The sequence below is a fragment of the Columba livia genome, chromosome 5 (assembly GCF_036013475.1).
Source record: "Columba livia isolate bColLiv1 breed racing homer chromosome 5, bColLiv1.pat.W.v2, whole genome shotgun sequence".
In the NCBI taxonomy this organism is placed as follows: domain Eukaryota; kingdom Metazoa; phylum Chordata; class Aves; order Columbiformes; family Columbidae; genus Columba; species Columba livia.
The window spans coordinates 67,937,658-67,963,741 of NC_088606.1; the positions used below are offsets into that span (position 1 = coordinate 67,937,658).

At 50.2% G+C, this 26,084-nt stretch overlaps 1 protein-coding gene across 1 annotated transcript in view; it reads right to left on the reverse strand.

The window, feature by feature from the left end:
- The window catches only part of EPS8L2 (EPS8 signaling adaptor L2), a 46,782-nt gene that overhangs the window by 2,465 nt on the left and 18,233 nt on the right, over positions 1-26,084 (reverse strand). Inside the window, exons 4-20 of the mRNA XM_005509834.3 lie at positions 18,116-18,180; positions 15,420-15,581; positions 14,593-14,742; positions 14,381-14,460; positions 14,104-14,243; positions 12,094-12,173; positions 11,494-11,620; positions 11,093-11,181; positions 9,782-9,856; positions 9,071-9,219; positions 8,778-8,904; positions 8,287-8,402; positions 4,634-4,745; positions 3,510-3,617; positions 2,624-2,765; positions 639-822; positions 171-303 (exon numbers count right to left, since the gene is read on the reverse strand). Coding sequence (XP_005509891.1) covers positions 171-303; positions 639-822; positions 2,624-2,765; positions 3,510-3,617; positions 4,634-4,745; positions 8,287-8,402; positions 8,778-8,904; positions 9,071-9,219; positions 9,782-9,856; positions 11,093-11,181; positions 11,494-11,620; positions 12,094-12,173; positions 14,104-14,243; positions 14,381-14,460; positions 14,593-14,742; positions 15,420-15,581; positions 18,116-18,180 — 2,039 coding nt within the window. The remainder of the gene's footprint in view (positions 1-170; positions 304-638; positions 823-2,623; positions 2,766-3,509; positions 3,618-4,633; positions 4,746-8,286; positions 8,403-8,777; positions 8,905-9,070; positions 9,220-9,781; positions 9,857-11,092; positions 11,182-11,493; positions 11,621-12,093; positions 12,174-14,103; positions 14,244-14,380; positions 14,461-14,592; positions 14,743-15,419; positions 15,582-18,115; positions 18,181-26,084) is intronic.

Consider the following 26,084-nt stretch of genomic DNA (forward strand, 5'->3'; position numbering starts at 1 on the left):
CCTTACAGATTGGGGGCCTTTTCACTTAAAAGGCTTCTCAGGATTTTTAGGCTGTGTGGGTTTTGTTGGTTTGTTTTAATTGTGTTTCTTAAAATGCCTGTTCAGTGGGATGTCTGGCACTGCTGGTACGGGTACCCGCTCCAGGAGAGACTGTCCAGAACGCCACTTACCTCCAGCTGGTTTTTCTCCACTGTGATTTTGCTGTAGACTCTGTTGCCCTCGTCACCACACACCTTCTTCAGCTCCTCTCTGTTGAGGGAGAAGAGCTGAGCTCCGGTGAGGATGCCGAGGTGTTCCACTGTCCTGGGAAGACACAAGGCAGGAGATAAGTGTGCTGCCCGGGGCTTCTGGGAGTCGTGTGAATAAGCAAGACCGTTCCTTTATTTGCAGCTATTCACTAGGTCTTTTGCTGCGCCGTAAGACAAGGCTTATTTGATAGTGTATAAGAAAGAAAGGGAGTAAGTTTGGGCTCGGCATGTAGTCATATAGCCTGGATTTAATATGATTGAAATCTAATTTGCAACAGAGGCTCTGTAAGTGAATACAAGTGACTTGTAATCCAGTTGAAGTGTTGCAAGCTCCCAACTCATTTTTAAACAAAGGACGAGCATTTTGTGTGACAGTAAACCCGCTCTTACTCTTTGCTGAATGACTTTGCCTCCAGCCAGGCTTTGACTTCTTCAGTGCTGGATTCGAAGGTGAGGGGCACAAAGACTTCCTGAGGCTTTTCCACTTTGAAATTCCTCTGGGGAGGCTGAATTTTGTTGTTTGTGATCTTCTTTAGCAACTCATCGTTCAGCTCGTCCATTTGATGAATAAGTTCTGGGGAAACGAGGCACAAGGTAAAGAGCAGGGAATGAAATCCAGTCTTCAGTCACAAATCCTATGAAATGAATGTGTTTGTGGGGAAATTGTAAGGCAGGTGAGCTGTCTCATTGAACAAGCACATATTCCCCAGTCCATGTTTAGCTGGGGCTGGTGTGGTGTGGAAGAGGAGAGCTCGCATCTGCACAGGCCGTTGCTTTTAGCTAGAAGGAGCAACACTACCCATCGGGCTGCCTGGAATATTCTCGTTCAGAAGCACTTATGGGGGGAGAAGGGTGTCATATTTGGCAAAATAATAGGAGAATATGTTGATAAGAACACACTCGTTTCATGAGACTGGTGTCTGTAGCAGGTGCTGCTGAGGATCTATATTTTCACCTGCTTTATATACAAATTTCGATTGGGACCGATCTTGTTTCTCGTGTTGCTAATCTATCCTGTTCATCACACCTCATTCAAAGGACACAAAACCCCGCAACACGGACTAGGAGCGGTTTGCTCGAGGTTGTGAAACCTGATCTAGCAGTGTCTTTGCTCCCACCGATGCTGTCAAACGGTGACAAGGGACAGGGTCCTTTTTCTCTGGTGTCTGGTGGTGTATTTTTGCTTTAGTTTGTCAGCTTCCTGTTTTCGAGTTACTTAGTTCCCTTCGGGCTGTTGAAATAAGGAAATTGCCCTGCAAACTTAGCAGCAGGGAGGGGAAACAACCCAAACCACATGAGACAGCAGGTCAGGCAGGCCTGACTATGTCTGAGAATGAGGTTCCCATTTTTCTCTGCCTCTGTGTTGCCATTTATTTTCTTTCCATTTTTCTTCCAAGCGGAAGGCCAGTTCTGCTAATACCTGTTATTATCACCTTGGGGTTGAGCTGTAGCCCTGCTCCCTCCACTTCCCAGTCCTCACTACTACTTCTAATCAGTAATTTGTTGATCCAGGTCCTGCAGCTTTTGCTGTGCGGCTGGATACGAGTGGCAGGAAGCGCGAGCTGGGAGCGAGCAGCACGCTCGGACTGCAGTGACACATCACCCAGTGTCACTTTTTCCCTGAAACTCCTCAAGACTGTGGAGAATAGCTCAGTGTTATTAATAGATATGTGGCTGTGATGTTTGTATTTTGGGGTTTTCTGTCGTCCCCAAAGGGCTCCTGCTTCCAGGAGGGCCCAGGGGCTGAGCCCTGGCTGTGACTCCTGGGCTTTCTTGTGCTCTGTGACAGATGTGAATCTCATGTTTGGCAGATCCACTGGCTGCGCTTTCTCTGAAAGCACCGGAAAGGCCAGGCCAGGCCAGGCAGGCACTGTGTGTGTGGCAGGAGACAAGAGCGAGGGAAGCCAGAAAAATAATTTGCCCTGAATGTGAGTAGGGGCTGAGACAGACTGAGATGTGTTGGTGGGAAAGGAAACTCCCTCCCTGGGAGGAGGAGGGTGAAGCTGAGCACATTTTGGCCCTGTTTGTGCCATGGCGCGAGTCAGCGAGAGGCTCAGAGCTGCTCTGGTGGCTGTGGGACCACCTGCAATCTCCTCCGTATGTCCCCTCCAAACCCACTGCTGGCCTGGTGCTTATTACTGAAAGGTGCAGTTGTGCAGAGCATCGGGAGAGGGAACCACACTCAGGTAGGTCTGGTTACATGCACACAGCAACACATTACAGGGAAAGTGAAGAAAGAAAACCCCCAGGACAGAGAGCAAGCAAAAGCTTCAGTTTCAGTCTCAAAACGCAAAGCCTGGCTCTGAGCTCTCTGGCTGCCTGAGGCTGCTGTGTGTGGTGTAAGAGGCGCCGGGAGCGCGCTCTGGGACACGTACGTTCTTTGGCGTCCTGGGGAGAGTTGCGTGATAACATTTCACTGCCCCACTTGTCCCCGGCGTAGCTGGCAGGCAGCTTGTGAGATGGGCTGGACGGTCCGTAGCCCCTGGGGTTCAGTTCTCCTTTGTACCTCTGGTTAGACTAGGTGAGCAACAAGAAAAAAAAAACAACGTAAGATTGTATTTTTTTTGCCATTTTGCATTTTCTTCAACTTTTTGCTTCCCACCCACAAGAGCAAGTCGAGGGACAAGTTGCCGTGTTCTCCTGGGCTGACGTGACCTCAGATGGAGCCGTGTGGGAGAAGTTCATTTCTGGGGTCTAATGGGAAGGAACAGACCCCAGACCAAAGGCCAAAGACACTGTGAAGGCATTTACAGCCCCGGAAAACACGTCACACAGAGACATGTTGTGTTTGGTGCTGCCTTTGTTGCTGGGGCTGACGGCTCTGACCTGGCCCTTCAGCCTTTTGCTGTGCAGAACTTCCTGCTCACAGGACTTGTTGGGCATGGAGAGCAGAGGGTTCAAAAGAGTTTGTATATGAAGAGAAAGCAACTTAGGCTTTGCCCAGGCTGGGAAATACCAAAGTGGGGAAGCAATTCTCTGCTTCCTTAGGGCATTTGGGGCTCTCCACAGCTCAAGGCTGCTGCATGCATGGAAGGATAAGCCTCATTTGGGGAGGGTGAAGGTAAATGGTGGCAAAATGCAAGAGTTTTATCATAGGAGACTCAGGAATCTCCAGGATCTTGTTTTTTCTACCTGTGAGGGTTCATCCTGACTTGTGCACAGCATCCCAAGAAATCCAGGGACGTCTAATTACAGGATTACTCTGGGAGGCTGATTATTCCCCGTAGCCAGCTCCCAGTTAAATGTCACCTGCCTACAGACCTGTTCCAGCTCTTCCAGTTTCACCACATCCAGGATGTTATAAGGGACGTAACCAGCCTGCCCGCTCCGGTTGAGCAGCTTCCACCACTGCTTGTTGTCTTCTAACACCTGAGAGAGGGCAAAAAATAAATTTGCTAGTGAGAACATCAGATTTCTGGCATATGTAAACAGCACGTAGTGGAAATAAAGCACACAGTAACCTGAAATTGTCAGAATAGCATCATTGAGGCTGGGAGCTGGCAAACAGGTCTGTTGTGCTCATTCGCAGTTCAGGACTGAAACCTTTCCTGAACAGCATCAGAATTTCTCCTGGTGGTGACCAGGAGAGCATCTCTGGGAAGCAGAGCTGGGGAGTGGGAGAGCTCATACTTCCTACTTAATTTGCCTGTTTCTCCGTATATTTTCTTCCCAATGACTGAGTTGGTGTTGTCTTTTTGCATTAAAAAAAAAAAATCAAGAGTGGCTCCTGGCAGAGATGCCAGAGTGTTAGCACATAACTGGATTACAGGTTACATCGAACTCCATCTCATTGTAAGCACCATGTGGCAATGAGATTGCACCGCCCCTGCTCCTTTCAGCAGGCTTGTTCTTACCCACAACTCTGAGGTTTTTGAGTTTTTTCTTGTTTTTTTAAAGTAATCCTCCCCGAATGCATGAGCTTTGCTGGCAAGACCCACACGCATTTCTCATTCTAGCTACATTTTTGAACAGAACTCTTTTTTACACATGATAGATCTGTCAGTGTGTAAACCAAGTCATGTCCCACATTCTCCAGCTGCCAACAGTGTTGTGCTAAGAGAAAGGTTATGAAAATCATTGCAGGGTGGGGGGGAATGGTAATAATGAACATAGGCCCAGCAAGTGGGTGAGCAGTGATTTGTTTTCCTTCCTCCTCATTGCTAATTAAGATGTGACTGATGTGTTTCAGCTGAGCAAATGGGGCGGTGCGTGCAGCCTGCCTGCTCCAGCTCAGCCGTCAGGCTCTACGTTTGAGCAGAGCTTCGTGTCACTGCTCAGAAAACCCCAATCAACAGTAAGCTGGCACTTGGCGGTGCCTGCAGATCTCTGTCCCGTTCCTGGCAAGGGGAGAAGGGGATGCGTTTTCCGCAAGCACGTTCGTGTACCTCCAGGATTTCATCCTTGAGCACTGACAGTTCATTGGCATTTCGTGCAGTGAAGTCGTAGCGGATTTTGGCATATCTCTTCGGCAGAGCCATTCCCTGCGCCTCAAAATTCCTGCCGGAGAGAAAAAACAGAGCTTTAATGGCGGCCCATGTAATAAGTAGGGAAATAGATGTTCAGTGGCACAAGAGACAGACGGACAATGGTATGAATATTTGTGTTGGGAGGGGGCAGAGCCTCTTCGCTGCTCCATTTTAAGGAGGATTTTCACCCCTCATTTTAGTGAAATGTGTTTGGGAACAAAAAAGCTGTTGGGTTAGTGGCTTTATCGGAGACTGAGGCTGCTGCTCTCAGGGTGGGAGAAAAGGCACCTTCCCCTGACAATTGCTGCTTTGCAAGGACTGGGGAGATTGAGAAAGCACAGAGAAAATGCTCTGATTGCACCTCCTGTGAAAAATAAGTGTGAAACCCTCTGTCCTGCTAAGTGGAAACAACTGCCCACGTGCCTGGGTAGGGGAGAAGCAGGAGGCAGTGTTAAGGGAGAGGGTTTTGGAGATGAGTGGTGGTGGAACTGACTGCAAATCTGGGGTTTTGACCAGGCAGCGAGTGCTGAGCTCCTGAAGCAGAATTCTGCAGATTCCCGGGAAAAGTGAGTTTGAATGGTTCTATTCTAAGATGCGCTTTGGGGGAAGAGAAATGTGGTTTGGTGTTTTGTTTGGGAACTTCCGACACAAGGCTATGCAGTTTTCAACATTGAACTTGCTTTTCATTTGGAGAGAGACACACAATAAATATGGTAAATGGTCAAAAATTGAAAATGGTGAAGAAGTGGAATGGAATATTTGCTTTGACCCAAATTGAAATGGTTTGTTTTTCCATAACTTTTTGCTTGGCTTAGGAAAATTTTGCAGACCTCATCTTTTTCTCCTCCAGTTAAGATGGGTGTAGTGTTATTTTTTTAAATTCCAAAAATGTTTGCAGTGTGGAAAAGCTGTCTTGCCTCGGTGTGTAAGGGCAGGTAGGGACCATTTGAATGCACCTTCTACTGATCTTTCTGCTTATGACTTGCAACCTGCACAGCTGCCCCGTGCAGAAGACTCTGGGGTGCTGTGTTCGCAGTGGACGTGCCAATGGGGGCAGGTTCTCTTCCAGTTTATGTCACTTCTGTTGATGTCCAGCACTGCTGGCAATGAGGTTTTTTAGCCTGATGTTTTCCCATTGCTGAGTTCTTGGGTTTACTCCGTGATTTTTAAATCTACGGTCTGTGGGAGCTCTTTGTGGGTTGCTGAGGCATCTGTAACACCTGGCTTTGAAAAGCAAGGTCATTGTGCTGTTTCAGTTCATTTTAATGTCTTCACTAGATAATTCAGTGCCTGAAGGCAGGGAGGGGGAGGAAAACCTGAGGTAGGTAGAAATTACTTATTTTGTAGCGTTCCAGAAGGTAAATGGATTGTGAGGAAAGAGGTGGCGGCTGCGGGAGTTTGAGGCTGATGTGTACTTTGCACACACCGAGGTTTTACACAAGCATCCTTTGATTATGACAATATTGCCTGGGGCTCTCATGACACTTGTCTGCAGCGAGAAGCCTTGGTGTAATAACAGTACTGATGCACAGGTATTTTTGCTAATATAGGGCCTCTCAGTTAGAAAACTAGTTCAAACTGCTCTGAAAAAAGCGTGAGTATAGCAGGAAATATGTCTGTCCCAGAACCATCATCTTGGCGAACAGCCGGGCAAACTTGGCCAGGACCTGCTCTGGGCTCACAAGGCCGTCTCAGCACATTCTCATTTTCAGCATCTGCTTCAGTGCCGTTGACTTTGATGGGGTTTGTTTGTGTGGGCTTTTTTTCTTAAACATTATGCATGAGGAGAACTTGCTGTTGACAGTCTGAACAATAGGTACAAAGTACAGCAGCTATCCCTGGAGAAGGGAGATGCTCCTCGGCTCTAAAGCACAGCAGCTATCCCTGGAGAAGGGAGATGCTCCTCGGCTCTAAAGCACAGCGGCTATCCCCGCAGAAGGGAGATGCTCCTCGGCTCTTTCCTGAGCCCGCACTGCAGTTAGACCGGGTGGTGTCTCAAGAGACAGTCACCTTGGTAAAAAGGCAGCTGTAATTTGTATTTCAGGACTCCATGCTACTGTTTATGGTTTATCTGTGCTGAGACTAACAGAGGAAAATGTTTTGTGTGTGTTGTCTACCAGTCACTAAAACCAAGCTTAAATCTACTCAAGTAAACTAAGCTCTCCTTATTTTTTGTAATCTCACTGAGAAAAATGGGATTGGAGAAAAGAATTAGTTATTGCTCTTTCCCTACTCAATACTGTATCTGTACCATTCTATGGGTCCTCCAGGACCTTTGATGGCATGAATGGGAAGAATAAGTTGTTATGCTGAAATAATTGGATTTAAGGTATTTTGCTGTGAATTTGAAGTTGTTTGTTTGGTTGGTTGGTTGGTTTTTTGTGGTAGAGCTTTTAATTGTTTAGATTAGAACATAAAAACATGAAAGAAAGAGTCTGGTGTGAAGGTTTTTCCCCAGTCCAGAGCTGCCTACAGAACAGTGTGTGGTTAAGTGCTCTGCTGCTTCTGGGTTTCCCGTCTTTAAAGATGGGAAGGTGATAACGTCATGTCAAAACCCTGCAAAGCAGAGTGCGGCAGAGAGTTCATTTGCAATTTGGGAAGAGTTTGTTGAAACGTGGAGATTTTGTGGAAGTTTCAAAGGCATAAGCTCATGTAAACAAGCAAGGAGGTGAAAAGCCTCTAAACTTTGAACCAGAAGTACTTTCCTAAAGATTTTATACCACTGAGTAACTGGTGATGGAAAACACGCAGCAGGGCAGAGTGTTTGATTAAATTGCGAAAGAAACAGCTTTCCCTTGGAAAAAAGCCTGAGGCAAAGGGGTGGCCTGGTTGGGGACTGAACTTTTCAAGGCTTCTGAAGAAAGTGGAAGTTTTTCCTCAATTTCTACATTTATCTTCTTAATGAATTGTGTGAAATCAAGACCTTGTCACTTGTGATGAGCGGGGCTGGAAACACTTTTTTTTACGTAGTCGCTAATGAGTATGTTTCCCTTTGCCTGTGTCCAAAAGCAAAAGGAGGAGCTGCTGCCTCCAGTGAAACACACGGGCGCTTCCTCGCTTCAGACGTTCTCTGTGCGGTGCTGCCGGGGTCGGGCTGCGTTCCCCCGCAGCACTAAGTTTGCACGTGCGCACGCTTTACTGCTGGATTCCTCCTAGGAGCAGGTTCTTCCCGCACAAGGTGTTGTGGCTGTGGGGTGAGCGGAGAGATACGAACCTCTCTGAACGAGCAGAGAATGAAAGTGCAGCGCGGTCTGTTTGGCACGTGATCCTTACTATCGCTTTGAGCTGATGTTATGAAACAAGATCTACTGATTGACTAGTGAAGTCAGTCAATATTTTTGCCTCTTGGGGTGGAAAATAAATGTAACCCATTTCCTTGTAGAGCTGCTGGTGATTAAAAGCAGACAGTGTTTACATGAATAATCCCTCATCTAATCTTTCTCTTGATCTTGTTAACAAGCCTGAATTATGGCAGAGCGTTATCTACCGGGGTGCCAAAACATCCTGGTGGTGTGCTGCGTTGCGGTGGGTGTTTCTGCGGTTAGGAGGGGGAGCCGAGGCGCCGCTGTTACCTATTTACATGCTGAGTTACATTCTGTTTGAAGGCGTCCACAGCCTGTGTCTGGTCAGCGCTCTGGCCGCGCTTGAGCGAGGAGTTCCGGTACGGATATCCATTCGCCGACGAGAGCTGGAAAGGGAAAAATGGAGTCAGTGTCACCAGGAAAAGCGTGTCAGAGGAAAGGAGAGTGATAGCGGGAGATGAATCGTGGCCTGGAAGCTTTTGGTGCACGTCAGAGAAGTGTTCTTCAGGCAAACCTGTGTCCCTGGGGCTCAGTTACAGTGCAGTATCCCAGTTCCTCTTGAGCAGGAGGTGAGGCTGATTACTGCTGCCCTTGCCTGGCCTTATTTTCCTTCCATATTTAACTGGGGTTACCAGATCCAACTGAGTTTTGAGCTGACTACATGTTACAGACCAATACAAACTCCACAGATCCATCTCTCACTCTGAAAAAGGGGGAGGAAGAGGAGAAGAAGCGAGGATGACGAGGGGCACGAGACTGACCTCTTCTTGAAGGTGGCCAATATCTATTTCCCAGGGCGCTCCGCGGAAGATCTCCATGGGCGCTTCCCAGCCGTTGCGGAATTTGGGGATGTAGGTGGGGATATTTGCTTCTCGGGGCCACTCAGCTCTAGGACATGAAGCAGGGAATACACAGTGAGATTCAGAGGAAACGTGTCTCTGAAAGGATGTCAGGGAGAAGCGGGGGCATCGGGGCATCCTTGACCAGCTGTAAAATCCCGTCTGCCTTTCTCAGGAGCTTGGGGAACCTGCTGAGACAGCGGCTCTGTCCTCACCTGGATCTGGTCCATGTCTCTCCCAGGGATTCCCAGAGGTTTATCTCTTTTGGTGTCAGGTGTCCTCTGAGAAAGTCGGTGGTGTCTTTAGAAAGAAGCGGGCTGACCACAGACCTGGCAAGCTCGGGGCCACCGCAGCTGCTGACAATCTGGGTTAAACACGGATACACACAGATGGGAGAGATTTTGCAGGAAATGTTTGAAATATCAAACAAGCACACACACAGAAAAAGAGCAGAAGTAAAAGAGAGAGAAGTTAGTGGCTGATCCTTTGGAGTCTCTGTGCCTGCCCACAGGCACTTGAGAAAACATGGAAAATCGCTTGGTATTTGTGTGTCCCTTCTGGCTGCTTTTTCAAGCTGGGATTTCTGCTTCCTATTTTCAGTGCAAATATTGAGCCGGGTTTGCTTGCAGGTGAGGTCAGGCAGATTCCCAGCGGAACCAGAGCTGCCTTGAACTTCTGTTCACAGCGAGTCTTTGTTAATGAGGTGGAAAGATTCACATTTGCTAGCGTTTGTGTACTTAGTTCAAGCTGGAAATCAGATCAGAGGCCAGAAACACTGGCGTTGTTGCTTCTAGACCTCGCTGAAAAAGGTTTAGCCAGTTGTGAGCAGTTTTCTAACCCTTCTGCATACTCTGCTGCCTGTAAGTGCAAAAGCAACGTTAGGAATAAGAAGTGAGTTCACAGTGAAACCTGTGAGTCAGATTTACCAGTTCCAGCGGCCCAAATAGGAAATGCACCAGCTCGGAAGCGCTGGGGTTCTGGATGTGCTTTCTCAGTTTGGCCTGAAAAGAGAAAGGAAACCGGGTTTAATCCTAACCTGATTTTGCCTTCTCTTTCCTGTCACACCGAGGGATTGTTGCTGGGATTTGTGACAGCTAACACAGCCTAAAGAGTCAGGAAATTTTCAGCAGTGCCCCTGAAATCAGGGAAGAAGAGTGATCAGGGAGTAGGTATCATTCGGTTTTAGATTATTTTGTGTCAATTTCTGGGGGTGCTGAATTTCAGGAGTGGAGTACATACCATACTGTGTTAAAACCAGTCCCTTTGAAGCTATTTGGAGCAGAAGCAGAAAACCTTGGCTTATTTTGAAAGTCTTAGCGAGGAAGGGCCAGGCCTGTTGCTTCTGTCTCTTGCAAAGCTGAAAATCCCACTGGTTCCCCCAGAACAAGTATTTTGCGGGGTCCCTTGGCAAATTACTGACAAGGACGAGTCTCCGCCAGGGTCTTGCCTGCGCAAGTCTGGTCAGAGCTGACAGAATTCCCTTCTGGCTCGTTACCCTCCTGCTTTCACACGCCTCGCTAAGCGGAGCTGGCAGCGCTGGGAGCATCTTTATCATTCTGCTTTTCATTCCTGTCTTAAGACGGCAGCTCCTCAGTGGAGAAAGAGGAGGAGCCGGGGGTCCCAGGGCAAGGAGGGACCCAGGTATTGCTAATCAGTCATTGTTAACCAGACACTTTCCAGGCCCCTGGCTCGGGTGGCTTTGCAGCTGCTCTCTAGAAGGAGTGGGACGAGAACAATTTAAAGTAGAAAAGACTCTTTCGTGTGTGGTTTGTTTGTTTTTTAATATTTGCAGTCCTCTGTTTTATGCCTTGCAAGGATAACAAGGACTACAGCTCTCAGCAAACTACCCAGACGTACTTGCTTCTGCTTGTGGCTGTTGAATGTAGAGCAGGGATGTCTACAGAAGCCTTTGCAGAGCTGTGCTCAAGGTGGGCATGGCAGTTCCGGCTCTCTGCGCGCGCGTCAGGGCTGTATTTGCCAAGAGCTCCGGGCATCATGGGGCCCCTGGCTGCTCTGTCCCCTCCTGGACTTTACACTCTAGTTTCAGTTTAACAACCTGCCCCAAGAAACTTGCACAAGCCCGACACAATGTTCGTTGTGGACGCTGAAGAATCTGGAATCATGCCTTCGTCCCTTAATAATGTGTTCAGGTCAAATTTCACTTTAAGTGCTTACTACTGTGATATATGGGGAAGAAGCCCTGTCACCGCAGGGCACGGAAATACCCTGTCACTTACCAAGAGGTTAAAAGCCAGTTTGGTTTTCTGGAAGCAGTCGATGAACTCGGCCTCGCTTGGGGGTCTCGCTCGAAGGGTCAGCATGCCCTCTGTGGGGGGTGGTGGAGAGAAAGACACCTGAATCAGAGCATCCCTTTCCCTGCCCAGGACACCGTCATTTGCTGGCACACAGAGGGCACAGTGAGAAAGGTGCTGAGACTAGAACTGCTCCAAATCAAGGGTGCAAGAAAACGAAAAGTTTTCCTCTGTGTTGGAGGCTTTGTGTGCACTACGAGGGGACCGCAGACCAGCGGCACCTTCCCAGCTGCTGTAGCTGGCGTTGGGTCCATGGCCGTGCTGGGCTGCGAGCTGAGGGCTCCTCCCAACCTTTATCCCGGGCTCCCTGTTTGTTGTAGCCGTACCTGCTGGCCCTTTCTTCTTGTTCTTCTTCCCTTTCTTCCTTTGGTTGAGCTGTTTGAACGCCTCTGCAGCCTTCTGGAGCCTGGCGACAAACACTTCAATGTCATCCAGGGTGCAGTTCAGGATTTGCTGTGAGGACAGAAATGCGACAAATCAAGGTGAAAGGAGCCCAAAGCGCACACAGCTGGGAAGCCCCGTATCCAAAGCGTGCTGCTCTGTGCCTGCCTCATTTCCTGGAAGAATGCACAGGAATGGGTTATCCAGGCATGAAATGAAGCCGAATACATCACTTTCCGAACACAAAGCTGTGCCTGGGTGTCTGCTGGACTTATCAGTGTGACAAGTGACCCCTCTGCTAATGGGCGTCTGGAACGTAACCCCCAGAGCGGCCGGTGGGCTGGGGAGGAGCAGAGCTACCGCAGGGCAAAGGGGGCTGTGACTGGCGCAGGGGTTGTAACCGACCCACCTTATGTTTATGAGCAAACACAAAAAGAATCAGTTTAGCAATGACTGGATTTTGCCTAAAGTGTCTGCTCAGGGAGGAGCCCTTGGTTGCTTCCTCTCCTTCTGCCTATTGACCGTGTGCTGTTCTTGTTACCAACCGTTTCTTTTTCAATCTTCTGTGCTAACATGGCTCGGGACTCTTCATGGTCTTGAGAGCTGGAGCCTCGTCGTTCATAGTCTGCAAACAAGGGAGGGAAAAATACTTACTGTCAGAGGTTGAAAATAGGCTCCATTAAACGCAGGGACCTGTGGGATGGCGACTCCCAGCTTGGTTGGTTGTTCTGGGTTATGAGAGCACCTCAGGAGATCACAAAGAGCAGGAGGTGATTAAAGTTGCTGCCGATTAAATCTTCCAAGGTCACAGCACCTGCCCATCAACCAGAGGGTTGATAACGCTGCCTGTTTTCTAATATAAGCAGTGAATGAATCATGAAGAGCGTCCAGCTGCGGGCAGGGACCTGCCAGCCCCATCTCCAGATGCCGTGAGTCACCAGCTCCTTTGCCTTTGATGCACCTGAGTTATGCCCACTGAAGAGCCACCGCAGAGCACTCCACGTGTGTGTAAAGTGCGATTAGATTAACTCCCATTCGCTCTTCAAGCCCCGGCTCTCCGCAGGAGCCTTCCTCGTCCCAGATCTATCACTTTATCTAAATAGTAGTTGAGAAAAACCAAAGTAAGACCTGGAAGTGAATGCAAATGTCACTTGCTAGAAAGCAGCATGCCAGGAATTCTGCACGACTGAAGCTTAGGCAGGCCCGTGCACAAATCAGCGGGTTTGTACAAGCTCCTGTGCAGTCTCTCAAGCGTTTTCGGTGGGTGTTAAATAATAATCATCCTGCAATGGAAAAGCACAGGCGCCTCGCAGCTTCCAGGGGACCGACAGGGGCTGGTGTCTCAGTGTGAGCAATTGCTGGGTGGTCTCTTGTGGAAAGAATCAAGAGTTAGCTCAGTGAAATGGGGTTGGAAGGGCCAGGTGTTGCAGAGCGGGATTTGTGCAGTGAACTGGGGAGGCAGCCTAGGCAAAGCACTGTGAAAAACTTACATTGTCTTTAATGGTTAAGATGAGGCGATTAGTTTTGACAGGTTTTGTAGAAAAAGCAACAAGGCGTGTATCAAAGGAGAGGCTGTTTGATGGAAAGCTGCTGTGCATCAGAATAGAGATGCTTATACGTGGGCCAGCTCTGAACTATGGATCTGATTTTCATTGTGCAAAGCTGGACCTGAGACAGGCAGCTGGATCAGCTGCTTGGCTTCAGACCCCAGCCCGGGGAAACCAATGTGGGCTTTTTCTTTCCAGCTGGTGTTTGGAGTTTTCTGTTGTACCCTGATTGCTGATTTTCCTTGAACAGAGAAGTTAATCCCAAGGGAAGGTGGTACAATAGGCAGTGATAAAAAGGCTTAAATTTTGCTCATCATCTTTTTGCGTCATCATTAGTCAACTTGAGCTTTTGTCGGAAAAGAGCTTATTTCTGTTACCAAGAGCTGATTTTTGTTACTTCTTTCTGCAAAGAGAAATACAGGTTTTTTCAAGCCAGCTCAAACAGGCTGGAGTAAGGATGGTTTTGGAATAAGAATTGAGGTGAGCGCATGAGAGAGGCGAGCTCAGATCTGCATTTCCACGCTCAGCTCTGGGACAATTAATGAGAACCGCTTGGTTTCCAGGGGTGAAGTCTCGGCTCCTGTGAAGCCAGCAGGGCCAGGAATTTGCCTTCCTGACCAGGTCTGCGCGTTTTCTGGTCACCAGTGCCTGGTCCAAACTTCATGCGATGGCTCAGTTTTACGAGGGGCTTTCACCTCTTTTGGGAATTTCAATGTCCCCCAATACAGGTGTTGTCACAAGGGGTTTCTAGGAGCTTTGAATTGTTGAGCAAATGTTTACTGCTAACCCAGTGGGTACAAACCTTTCCTTTGGCCCAATTTTTATGCATTTATAAAGCACAGCCAGAGATAAAAGGGAAGTTGTGCCTTTGGTGCATCTGTGTTACAACGTAGTGAAAAGACACTGAGCTTCCCTGTGCCGCAGCAGTGGAGGGGCTGAAACGACCACAGGCCATTTCAGGGTGTCTGTGTGTCCAGTCTAACAAGCCCCCTGTCCCCAGGACGGTACCTGAGTTGTGCTGGGACGGGGGCGCCACCCGGTTCCTGTTGACGGCCGAGCCGCGCGCGTCGTGCTGGATGGGGATGGGCGCCGGCCCCTGCGGCGGCGGGAGGATGGATTGCCTCTGCTTGATCTTTTCTTGGTTTGCTCTGCAAGGAAACAACGCACAACAACCCTGTCAGTGGCTGCTGATCCCATTTCTGAGAGGCAGGTGTGTGAATGCACCATTGTAAAAAGGGCTTTTTAATGTATTTTTTAACTCCGAGCTGTATCTTGCGGTACTTACTTGAGTGTCTGTGGCCGTATCTTCTTCCCGTGCTTGTGGTCTGCCAGGGCACTTTCTATGTCCTCGTGAACCATCTCCGCCTCAAAGATAAAACAGGGAGATTTTTAAGGGCTTTGCTTTGGGAAGGATGGAGGGCTCTGAGCACGGAGGGGCTGCAGAGCCGGAGCACACTGGGCTGTGTGTTTGGCAGCGGCACGGGGGGCTCTGCTCACCTCCACCTCGTCGCAGTTGAAGAAGTGGATGTCGGGTTTGTGCTGCTCCGAATCCTGGCACACCAGGAGCAGCACGGAGGAGTAGCGCATCTGGTTCAGCACCGTCTGGCAGTGCTGGACTGTGGGCAGAGGAAAGTCCTCCAGCTCCTCCTAGAAGAGAAGGGCTCAGGCAACGGGGAACCATTGAACCGCTGGGGAATGGTGCTGTGTATGAACTCCTGGGATCCCTGGGGTTTTTTGTTGCTCACCATTGTCTAATCGCGTTGTTTTACCTGCACCAGTACACTTGTCATCCATCCCAGCGGAGCACTGGGAGGAAAGATGCTTTCTGCACGGGGTTTACCCTCCCACTGTCTCCTTGGGTGACCTTGGGCTAATATTCTCTAGCTTCTCATTGCTAAAATCAGGCGGCATCATCTCCGTGCCACTCTCTGGCTGCTGTGTGCCTTTTGTGCATCTACACATATCACCTGTCAAAACAGGGCGCTGTTCTCAGGCAGGTGATCCTACGTGTTATTTTAATGCTAGCAATGCGTCCTTCCTGCTCTGCTTGTGCTTCCCGCAGATCTCCATGGACCTGTGGCTCTGTGTCGCTCCCACAGAAAGCACTTCTGTTGGCCTGGAGCACGGCTCAAGGTGTCTTTCACCTGGAGTATCTGTGCTCTGGAGCCGCGACTAAACCATCACACACTAACCCGCCCTTTGAATTGGAGTCAGGCAGCCCCGGCGTGCCCGGGAGTGGATTTTGGTAGTGATTTGCCCTTATTTGGATCCCTTAGAAACAGGCACATGCTGCACCCTGCGTGTCATCCGAGAGCTCTGGGTACCTGCGACTCGCAGTCCAGCAAGCGAATGGATTTGTCGTTCACTTGCAGCAGCATCTCCTGCGTCCAGATCTTCTCTTTGGAGCTGAGCAAGATGAGTTTTCGAATGGCGTCGTCCACCGTCACGATGGACTCGCTCTTGTCCATGATGAAGGTGGCCAAGTGCTGAAGTTAGGAGGGAAGGAGGAGAAAACGGGTGAAAAAGCTTTTTGTGTGTACCATAAATCAGTGCTAAAAGCATCTCTAAAGGCTTGAAATACTGTTTGTGTGCCCTTTAGAGCAGAGGGTTGAAAAAGAGTTACTGCCAAAAGTTTATATTCTGGCTGTTAGTGCCAGCCTGTCTGTAGTGGTGAAAGATCAGGGTTTCGTAACACAGCAGGGCTTTTCATAACGAGTTTCACCACTTGCATATTTATCTCATCATATGTCAATGCTGGCAGCTCTGGCTCCCGTCCAGCAGCAAGTGTTTGCAAACGCTTCACACACACGAGTTAGTCCCCTGGCTTTTCTGAAACTGGCTTGGAAGTTTAAATACGGTAGTTGAACTTCACTTGCCAGCTGAAAGCATTTTGCTCATCTCACTTAGCACATCTCCCTGCATGGAACTTGTCCCAGGGAGGGAGCTCACAGAGGAGCTCACGCTCCAGAAATCAGGTAATCTATCCAACTCTGCCCAGCCACTGGGAGCGAGCGCTGCTCTCTGGGCTGGGGAGCACGTCCGTCTGCCGCAGGCGGGACTGTGGGGCAGGAGAAGCTGGAGCTTTGCCTGCTCGGAGCAGCCAGGCCGGGCCAGTGACAGCACGGCCAGGCCTTGTGCAGGTGATAACAGGGGAAGGGGAAAAAAAACGAGAAGGAAAAGGCAATGGTCCCGTTTCACCTTGTTCCCTCTGCCCTGCTGTGTTCCAGGGAGGAGACGGGAAGGAGAACGTGCCTGAGTGGGAAAGCAGCTGAAGCTTTTCCCCATCAGAACCAACTTTCTCGAGCAGAGACAGGCCAGAGGTTTTCAGGTGGGCAGGCTGTAGGTCTGAGCAAGGCGTCTGTGCCAGGGTGGTCCCCGCGCTGAGCAGCCCAGGGCCCAGCTCCTCTCTTCCCTGGAATATCGATGGCCCATCCACCAGCAGTAAATACACCTTGCTGCTGAATGAGCTGGGGGTCAGCTGAAGAGCCCCGGAGCAGATTAACCCTAATTAAGCCACAAAGTGGGGTGTGAAATTGGGAGAGGCTCTTTGTCGTCTCTAGTGACAGGGATGAGATTTGCCTGGCTTTTCTCCCTCCCATTCCTTGTCTTTGTGCCTTCTCCCAGGGATCAGACACAACCTCTTTTTAGGTTCAGGCAGTTTCTGTCTGGTGCTGGCTCTTTGTTACAAGGGTCAGGGTCTGGCATGGCGTGGCATGGCACGAAAAGCCAGGAGACCGGCAGGCAAAGAGCTACAGAACATGAGAAGAGGAGGAGAAGGGACTGGGGGAAAATCTGTCGTGTCTTCAGTAGCAGTTTCAACTCATGAGATTTAAAGCACTGGTAGCCCTGACAGCCAGAAAGGAATTCAGTTCTGGGAATCAGGGGTGGGCAGGGCTTGTGGTGACCAATTTGTTGTGCAGGTGTGGGCTGGATAATTCACAAAGACTGGAAGGAGCAGAGAAGATCAGAGACCCTGCAGAGTGTAAGACCCACTCCTGTGTTCGCAAAGCAGAGGTATTGGGTGAGGCGCTGTCTAAATAAAACTCCTGGCAGGTATTTGAGCTGAAAGCTAAGATTAACCGTGCCATCAGATACGAGAAACATACTTGGGTATACATTACTGTAATTGTAAAATAGTGCACGAGAAGGTATTCACAAAGTCAATATTATCTGTGCAGAGGTGACAAACCCTCTGCTTTCTGAGCAGTGAAGGGAATTGGTTTATACCTGATGACGGGCATTCTTATCTTTTCTATTATTATAACTGCCAGGTTTACAATCTTCATAAATTCCTGCGTTGTTTACTGTTAGGTAAGTTAATTTTCATGGAGGGGTTTGCTACTTGTCTAACTGGGACTTTTTAGGATATTTTTTACTTTTCCATTTTCTTAAGGTACCGGTGGAGTGAGAGAAGCTTGCTGCTGTCTTGATTTATCTTGTTAAAACCCCTTTCCATTCAAATATAGTAGCTTTTGTAAGAATGGGCAGTGACTCTGTCCGCTATTAGACTTTGATCAGCTTACAGGTTACTTCAGAGGGTGTAAAAATGCCTCTTGTGAGGAGAACTCTTCCTACCTCAGTGCCTGCCCCCGAAATCCTGTTCGCCTTGGTCAAAGTTCAAGGCAGAGACTTGCAAACGGGTTGGCATGTGGCATAATTAATGAAGAATTCATGTACATGTCATGGTTTAAAGTCCCTTCTCTGCTTCCATGGGTGACTTTACTTGGCAGGAGTCACTTTTTAGTTCAAAGAAACGTGTGTGAGAGGAGAGAAAGGAGAGGAGCCCATCCAGCCCGAAACCGCTGGCTCATAGGATGGAGCGAGGTCAGTCTTGGGAGAGGAGTCGTCCCAGGGCCTGTGCTGCTCTCATAGGCATTTAGTTTATCCCCTCCAAGTGTCTGTGGTGAAGAAATTCCTGTGCTCTGCCTATGTGTGCTCTTCATTTTCCTACACACTGTGTTACCAGCATCTGGCACTGACGCTGGCCGCTCGGCTCCCTAAGGTTTCCTTGCGCACTCACCTGGACGTGGTACTGGGAAGTCTCGTGCATTATGACATTGGAGTTGGAGTATTTTTTCCTTTGTTCTGAAAAAAACAAAAAAGAAGAAAACAAGCCTTCATGTTAGTGGCTGTTGATGGGCGTAGCAGGGTTTGAGAATTACAGCTCTCGTGATGGGCAGCTACAGTCGTCAGTGCGGGGGCTTCCTGCTTCAGACAGAGTGTTGAGAATAATAAGGCGTATTAACAATATTAACCTTTGTCACAAAGATTGGCAAATCAGGTGTGTAGCGTATACATTCACCTTGTATCCCTTAATGCTGCTGATAATTTAATTCCTGCAGGTCAGCACCACTTGTGGAGGAATTAAGCGTAGTGTAAAGGGCAGGGGTGGTGGGGACGCGCTGGGACGTGGACTGGGGAGGCTGGGATGTGCACGTGGCAAGAAATAAAGAACCCAACCACAACCCGGCAGTTTGGAGATAACAGCCCGTTGGAATGTCCTCCAGAAGCACCCTCTGTGCTACTGTGACGTGCTTAGTTTGCTCGCCCCGGTTCCTGGCAAGCGCTGGAGTTGCAGATAGGAAGGGCTGTGGGGACCAAGGCCAGCCAGTCAGGACCTGCGTTTCTTGTACAGTATTTTTATGAGGCAACAGATCTTCATTACTTCCTGCACTTCTTACTGGAAAGCAGATGTCAAGAGCAACTGGGAGAAAATTGCTTGGAATTTCATGAGGATATTGAATATAATCCTATAAGAATTTACCCTGCCAGCTCTTACTTGCTGTTTAATTGGTACTTGTCCAGGGATTCCTTATATTAATAAATTGCTTGAGTACTGGAGGAGAAACTCTCCAGGCGCAGTGGTGTGGGAGCATCCGAACTGAAAACATGTTCCTGGCCAGCAGAGGACATCCTCCCACCGTTCTGTACACTGTCACGCTTGTTAAAGCGTCTGCTAAAATAGCGTGTCTTATGCAGCAACAGTCACAACCAAAGGGATTTCAGAACACAGCAAACGTTAGTGCTCCTGGTGCTTTAAAGAAGTGTATATTAATCTTAGTTTGGTTGTGGTTTGCTTCAGAGCTGTCTTTAATGCCCTCTCGGGGGTGCTGACTGCTCTCTCGTTTTCCCCTTGTCTTTGAACACAGAAAATGCAGCCTTGTTTAGCAAATTTCACATTAAAGAGGCTGGCACCTAGAAAATTAATATCCTCATAGGAACTTGTTTGGTCAGCCTCCAAACTTATCTTAAAGAAAGGAACTTTTGGTGAAGCGGTGCAAGACCAAGGTACAACTTTCCAAACTGTTCCCTTAGCTTATACTTTCAGTAGCACGTCACATGTAATTGAAAAGCACTGCTGCCCGACGGGCGTGCACGGCCGCGGAAGAAGGAAGAGCGATGAGTGTGGGCGATACGGGCAGGGGACAGCTCCTGGTTTGCTCTTGGGTCGTTTGCACGTTTGCTAACAGGCTCTTTACAAGTGTATCTTATAGAGGTGCCTCTGGGAGTGACAGTGGGGACACCTGAGCTGGTGTGTGGGCCAAACCTGCCCACCCCAGGGGTCTCTGCGTGGGAACAGGCTCCAGCCAGGGGGCAGAGGACACAACAGAGCACCCACAGAAGGGAAAGCTGTTGTGCTCAGCACAAGTGGTGACAGACGCAGTGCTGCTCTGACAGCCTTCGCCTCTTCTGACTATGTCCCGGCAAAAATGGTCTCTGACCTCTTCACCCCAGGAAAGCGCGGTCCCCTGGTTACTCCCAAAGCAGAGTTGTTTTCTACAAGTTCTCCTAAGCCTGACCTTTGCATCTTCTCCAAGGGCATCACTGAGACTCCTGCAAATGGACAACATCTCCAGCAGCTGCTGCTGCTCCTGTTCCACACTGGTTTGGACCATGCGTCGTGTCCGTCCCTTTCCCTGAGCGTGCCTGAGTGAACTTGTCCCACAACCATTTGCACGGGGACAGCGGAGGGGTCAGTGGGCTGCAGCGATGGGATGGAGAAATGAGGGTCAGGATTGGAAAGGGTGGCAGCTCCTGAGGCTGGTGATAGTGATGGAGAAGATGTGACACTGAGCTACAGCCCGAGTGTTGGCTGGGGGTGATTTCCCAACTCTGACAAGTGTTCTTCCTTAGGCCTTACATATAGAAGGGTGCTAGCAAGGAGTAAATGCAGCAAACAGAGCATTCTGCTGTGCTAAGAGCAGAAAATAAATCCCAAAGCACCGGTTTGGAGCTTTAGCTTAGTCCTGGGGTGTCCTTGTATCCACTTCTCACCTGAATAGCCGTTATTTAAACCTCCTGCCAGTAGATGCTGTGCGAAGGAAGGAGAAGCTGCCCTGAACCTGCCGCTTTCCCAGCGTTAAGTGTCGTACAGGCACCTGCCTCCTCAGCACTGATCGCCAGGATTTCTGCGAATGTCCTTCCTCATGTGCAGGCCCTTCCATGGAACACGCAGCGTCCTGCCTAGAACAGGACAGGGTTTCCAGCCATCCCATCCAGCCCTGGGAATGCTCCTGTTTCAGCTTACTCTGATTTAGCTCACACCCAGTAGGAATTTGGGGTTTCTTTCCCTGTCCTGAAATCAGAGTCAGGGAGGGGGGTTAAAAACTGGGGATGCTGAAACAAGCTCAGACCTCTCGGGTGTATTAGACTATGAGTCTTTTGCGCAGTTTTCTTGCTGTCAGGTGCTCTCACCCCCGCGATCTGCCCAGGTTTGGGGCTGCAAAGTGCTGGTCAGGCACAGGGGAGGATGGAGGACATGTTCAGGTTTGCCCTGTGCTTTTGCTTTGGGTTCCACCTCTTCCCCAGGCTCCCCTCCCATCTCCGTTATGCTTTTTTTTCTGCTTGGCTTCTGTGGAAGGAGGATGAGCACGTCCCCGAGCTCAGCTCAGGCTCGATGTGCATCACTAGCAGGTGTCTCTCCGGAGCAAGCACTGGCCCCAGGGGCAGCTTTCCTTGGGATTTAGCTTGGAATTGGCACCTTTCTCTTGGCCGGAGTTGACAGAAGCTGATTTCAAGCTGATTTCTGACGCTTTTCAACACTTTTCTAACACTCTGTAAGCCTGGGGTGTGCCATCAGCTTGGCAGAACACCTGAGTACTTTGCACCTTGTATCTCTGTGCCTGGAAACACAACAGTGCGTTTTGCCTCTGCCGCTAATTCCCGGTAGCCCTGAAGGGACCGGCGTTCGCAAGTAGAAATGATTTATTGGTGGGCACAGTGGCAGAGGGTCAACAGAGAACACAGGTCTCTGAGCCGCTGCCTTGTACACCGCTGGCGCCAACTCAGAGGTGGAGCGAGGACAGTTTGGGGGGTAAAGACCTCAGACACCCAGCACAGCACCCTGCTCAGTCATTAGCCTCCAGAGTGACCTTGAGTGAATTAATTAATATTTCAGCACAGCCACTTCCCACTTCAGGCTCGTACTGAAGGGTCAATGGCGTTTTGTGTTTGCTGGGTGTTTTAATTGCAGTCTGCCCTACTTCAGATGTGGGGCAAGGGCTGGAATAGGGCACACGGCAACGCACCCCCAGGGACACGTCTGATGCGAGTAACTTTTTTTCCTCTCAGTAACCTCAATTTCCTCTCTGAGCGTTTCTCATGTAAATAGATGACACTAGTGGAAATGAGAACACTGCGTCTGTGTGTGGTGGAGACAAATTTGGATTTTTAAGACATCCCATCCCCTCCTTTTTCAAAGGGAATGGAAAAGGCCAAAGTGGTTGGTCTGGGAAAAAAGGTGTTTTACATTAGGACAGGCAAACGTCTCGAGCCCCGAAAGGAAGGGCGCAGAGCGGCGCCAGGAGCTGGTGCTCCCCCAGGAAGGGAAGGTGTGCTGGGGGCGCTGGGATCACAGAGAGAGGGCTGGCGCAGGACTGCGTTTCTGGTAGGACAGCCTAACCAGGCTGTACGTGGGGTTTCTGGTAGAACAGCCCACGGAGCTGCAGCGACGGTCAGGGCTGGCGGAGTTTCTGCATTACCTTTCAGAGTCGCAGAACTGGGACAAAGTGCCTCTATTTTGTCTCAGGATGCCATTCAGGTGACGTCCCAGAAGCTGCCCAGGGCGAGGAAAGGGGCGTTTCTGCATATTCGCTTTCCTGTCCTTTTCTTTAAGATGCCTGCTTGTTCTTTCTGAAATAGTTTGTCTTGTTGGCTTCTACCTGGCCCCACACCCATGGAAACTTTTATTTTTGTGTTTCCTGCTGGCATCTGCAAATATAGCCAGGCTTGGAAAGAGCCAGGCTTTCTGGGACAGCAGGGTGCCCAGCCATGGAAATCTCCCTCTTTCCTAGTGCTCAGTTTTGATTTCAACACAGAAAGAATTGAAGGTCCAGGCTGCAGATCACAAAATAGTCAGTCTTGGGCCACATCTATCCAAGAAGCATTGGGTGCTTTAAAAAAAGAGGTTTGTTTACTTGAAAGCAACGTGGTGAAACATTGTGGACTGTTCTGTGGACGCATCATGATTGGCTTTAACTTAACTCTGGCTCTGGTTTTGCTGGGCTGATGTGAATATGCCAGGGTGACTCCTGCAGGGAGGTGTGTGGCTGTTTGCCGGTGCGGATCAGGGATCCTCCACCTGTGACAGGTGAACTGCCTTGGCCAGAACAGCCTTTGGAGGAGCAGTCGCCTGTCCCGGGTGCCTCCACGCTGCCCTTATGCGCAGCTTGTCCTCCGCCTGCTGAATTTTGTATGAATGAACGCTGGCACGCTAGCAGCAGTGCCTAGTTTCCTCCCGGTCTATCTGACACCTCTCATACAAGGACATTTTGCATTTCTACAGCATCTTGCAACAGAGAAGGCCTGAGCACCGTAGGTGTTAACCAACCCATCCCCAGGAGAGCTCCAGTTTAGAAGCATCTTTGCTGCTTCTTGTGAAGCACGAAGTTCCCTGGTTTTCCTGTTAGCACCGTGGTATTTTCTGAAGCTTGTCTGTGACGCTGGGAGTCTTTGCATGGGGCAGCTATCATTCACGACCGGCATGTTAGTATGTGATACGGAAGCTCTCAAAGTGAATGAAAAGGCTCCCATTGAGGCTGGGGCAGCCGGAGGTGTGAACGGTGCAGGCAGGAGGGAGCTGTGTTACTGCTGGGAGGTGCCACAAGGCTGAATTCCTCCTCGGCACGCTTAATATTTGCCACCAGCTCAGAGCCAAGCGCTCACATTCCTCTTTTATTAGCTGAAGACACAACCCACTCTAGAAGAGCAAATAAAAACCTGACCCACCTCCCGGGTTGTGCAAGGACTGAGCCCAGCAAGAAACACTGCGTGTTTGTGCGCGGGGATGGACAGGAACGTTCTGTCTGCTGGGCTGGCACCCGGGGGCCGCTCAGCCAAAAAGAATCGGGGCATTGAGGAGCTGCAGGGGAGGCTCTGCGGCAGAGGTGTTCCTTTTTACCTTTACAACCAGAGCTGGAGGAAATATGCCAAGTTATTCTTCACCAAATAATCCAAAATGACGTTTTCTGAACTTCCCATAGCTACTAATGACAGTTTTTGAGTGTCAGAATACGTTTAGTAAGATTGGAGGAACCTTGATTTAATTAAACAGCCCAGGCAACTCAGTTTTCCAGCCAGCAGCACCCAGAGCAGGGCCTGCTCCTCCCAGCAGCTAAGCCAGGGCAAAGCTGAGCCTGAATGTTCCCTGTCTTACCCACGGCTGGGTTTTGATCTGCTATCTTCCTCTTTCCCTTCCAGCCCTGCTTTCAGTTGGGTATTAAATGTCCAAGGCTTTGAATAAAAGGGTCACCCAAGGCAGCGTGGGAGGAGAGCCGGGGTAATCTGAAGCTGGAATCTCGGATGGGAAAGCGGATGGAAGAAAGAAGCTGAACAGGCACAGAGGGAGCAGCGGGGGAGGACGAGGGCATTATTGGGGCTGGCAGGGGAGGGGATGGGGAATTAGTGTCTGGGGCACTGCCCTGACTCAGACCTGTGATCAGCGCTGCCCAGGGCTTGCTTGCGCTGGGCTGGGGGAGGAAATGGTGACAGCACATGGGGACACTGTCCTGTCTGTCACCCACCTGCTGCAGGAGCGCTCAGGCTCCCTGTTGTTGTCCCATTGCACGGAGCAAAGGCGCCCGGGGACGCTCCCTCCTCTGAGCATCCTCGTCCTGGCAAAGGGCAGGAGTGGGGAAAAGCAGCGCCCAAGGCTGAAATGTGCTGGCCGTGGCTGGGGACAGACACAGCTGGGTGTCCGTCTGCCCTGTCTGCTGCTCTGCAGGTTTTGGGCAAGCAGAGCAGGACCCTGGCAGCCCCTGGCTGGTGGTGCCGCTGCGGGCAGCACCAGTCCCCTCCTCCCGTTGTTTCCCAACCGGGAATCTGCAGGACGGTCAGGGGAAGTGGTTCCTCCTCCCTACGGCAAGGAGCCTTGATCTCTGCGAGTTCTCAGCCTTTCTGTCCTGAGGGGTGATGGCTTTAAAGGAATTGGCTGTTCAGTCAGTCAGGCGTGAAATTGCTTTATCCAGAATTGCAGCCTCGCTGCTTTACTGACGCAACGCCAGCCGGCTTCAGGGCACGGGCTGGAGCCTCACCCGAGTCAGACGTGCCTAACACCACACACCTGGCCTTCCTGCCCAGCTGTTGAGTCTCAGAAATTGGCTCAATGACTGCTCGTGCTTTCCAGTTTTAGCTTTTGCTAAAAGACACAAGGAGACAGATCTGCATCAGCAGGGGGATTGGACTAGATGACCTTTTGAGGTCCCTTCCAATCCCTAGCATTCCATGATTCTATGACATGGCGGTATCCCTGGGGTGGCACTGGTCAGATGCTGCCAGATCCCCTTGGCTTCAGGCATTCCGTGGTCCTTGCCGCTCGGTTTCTTGCCGCTGCTCCTGTCAGGGTTGTATCTTGCGGACAAACCAGCATGTGTTAAATTCCTGCACAAACCCTGTTCGAGCGGGCTGTGGGGAGGGAATGGCACCTCAGCGCTCCCATTGAAAACTCTGTGACTGCCATGTGGCTTCCAGCTGAAATAATTAACAAGCTCACGGGCAGGCAATAACTAATAGTAAATAATGACCCTTTTGTTGGTCATCGTGCCAAGCCGTCAATAGGAAATGCACATTCACAATGCAGCTTTAGGGAGAGCAGGAGTGTCTGGAGTCAGTGTTTCTGTGTGTCTGCTCTTGGGGCTGTTCGGTGTTGGCACAGCTCTCATCTGTGGTGGTATCTCACAGTGCAGAGAGAGACAGTGGCAAGGAATGACAGGCTGGGGAGCATGGGGGCTGGCGGGTCTCATCTTGGAGACCTCCCCCTGTGCCTGGGGTCTGTGGAGACCCCCAGGAGTCGTTTTGTGCCTCTTAAACATCATTTACTCCTTTGCCATTCTGCCAAGCAGCCGCCGGAGGAGCCTCCTCTCCCAGGCAGATGATCCCTGTCCCAGGCCAGCCGAGCAGGGGGACAGCTCTTCTCTTTGTGTTAGTGCCTGTGTCCTGTTACAGCGCCGAAGCCTTTCTTGGGTTACGGGGGACGTGCAGTGTCAAGTGATCGCGCCTTGCAGGCTGCTGCTGCTCAGCACCACGCTTCTCCAGCCTCATTCATTCTATAGGCAGCTTCTCTTGCTCCAAAATCCCTTTTCCAGCCCTGTACCCCAACAAGTTCTGGTCTTTACTGGCAATGAGTGTATCAAGGGTGGTGTGGGCAGGTTGGAGCCAACTGGCCGCTCTCACAAGTTCGAATACGAGGTGAGCTCTGCCCTCCTGCCAGGCTGGCGTCTCTCGTCACTGTGGTGTCCCTCCGTCCCTCCACATCCCGTCCCTCTGCTCCGTGGCCCTGCCGGGGCTCCAGCCTGGTTTGGGATCTGCCGGGTACTTCTGTGCCACGGCGCTTGAAGTGAGAGGCAAAGACACCCAAGCAGTTGGCCTTGCAACTGGAATCCTCTTGGCAGGGCAGCCAAAACAGGAGCGGGCTGCTCTGAACGCTGCTCCAGAGGCATTGCCCTGAGGAATCCACTATAATCATTAAACTCTATGCAGCTTCTTGTGGTTAT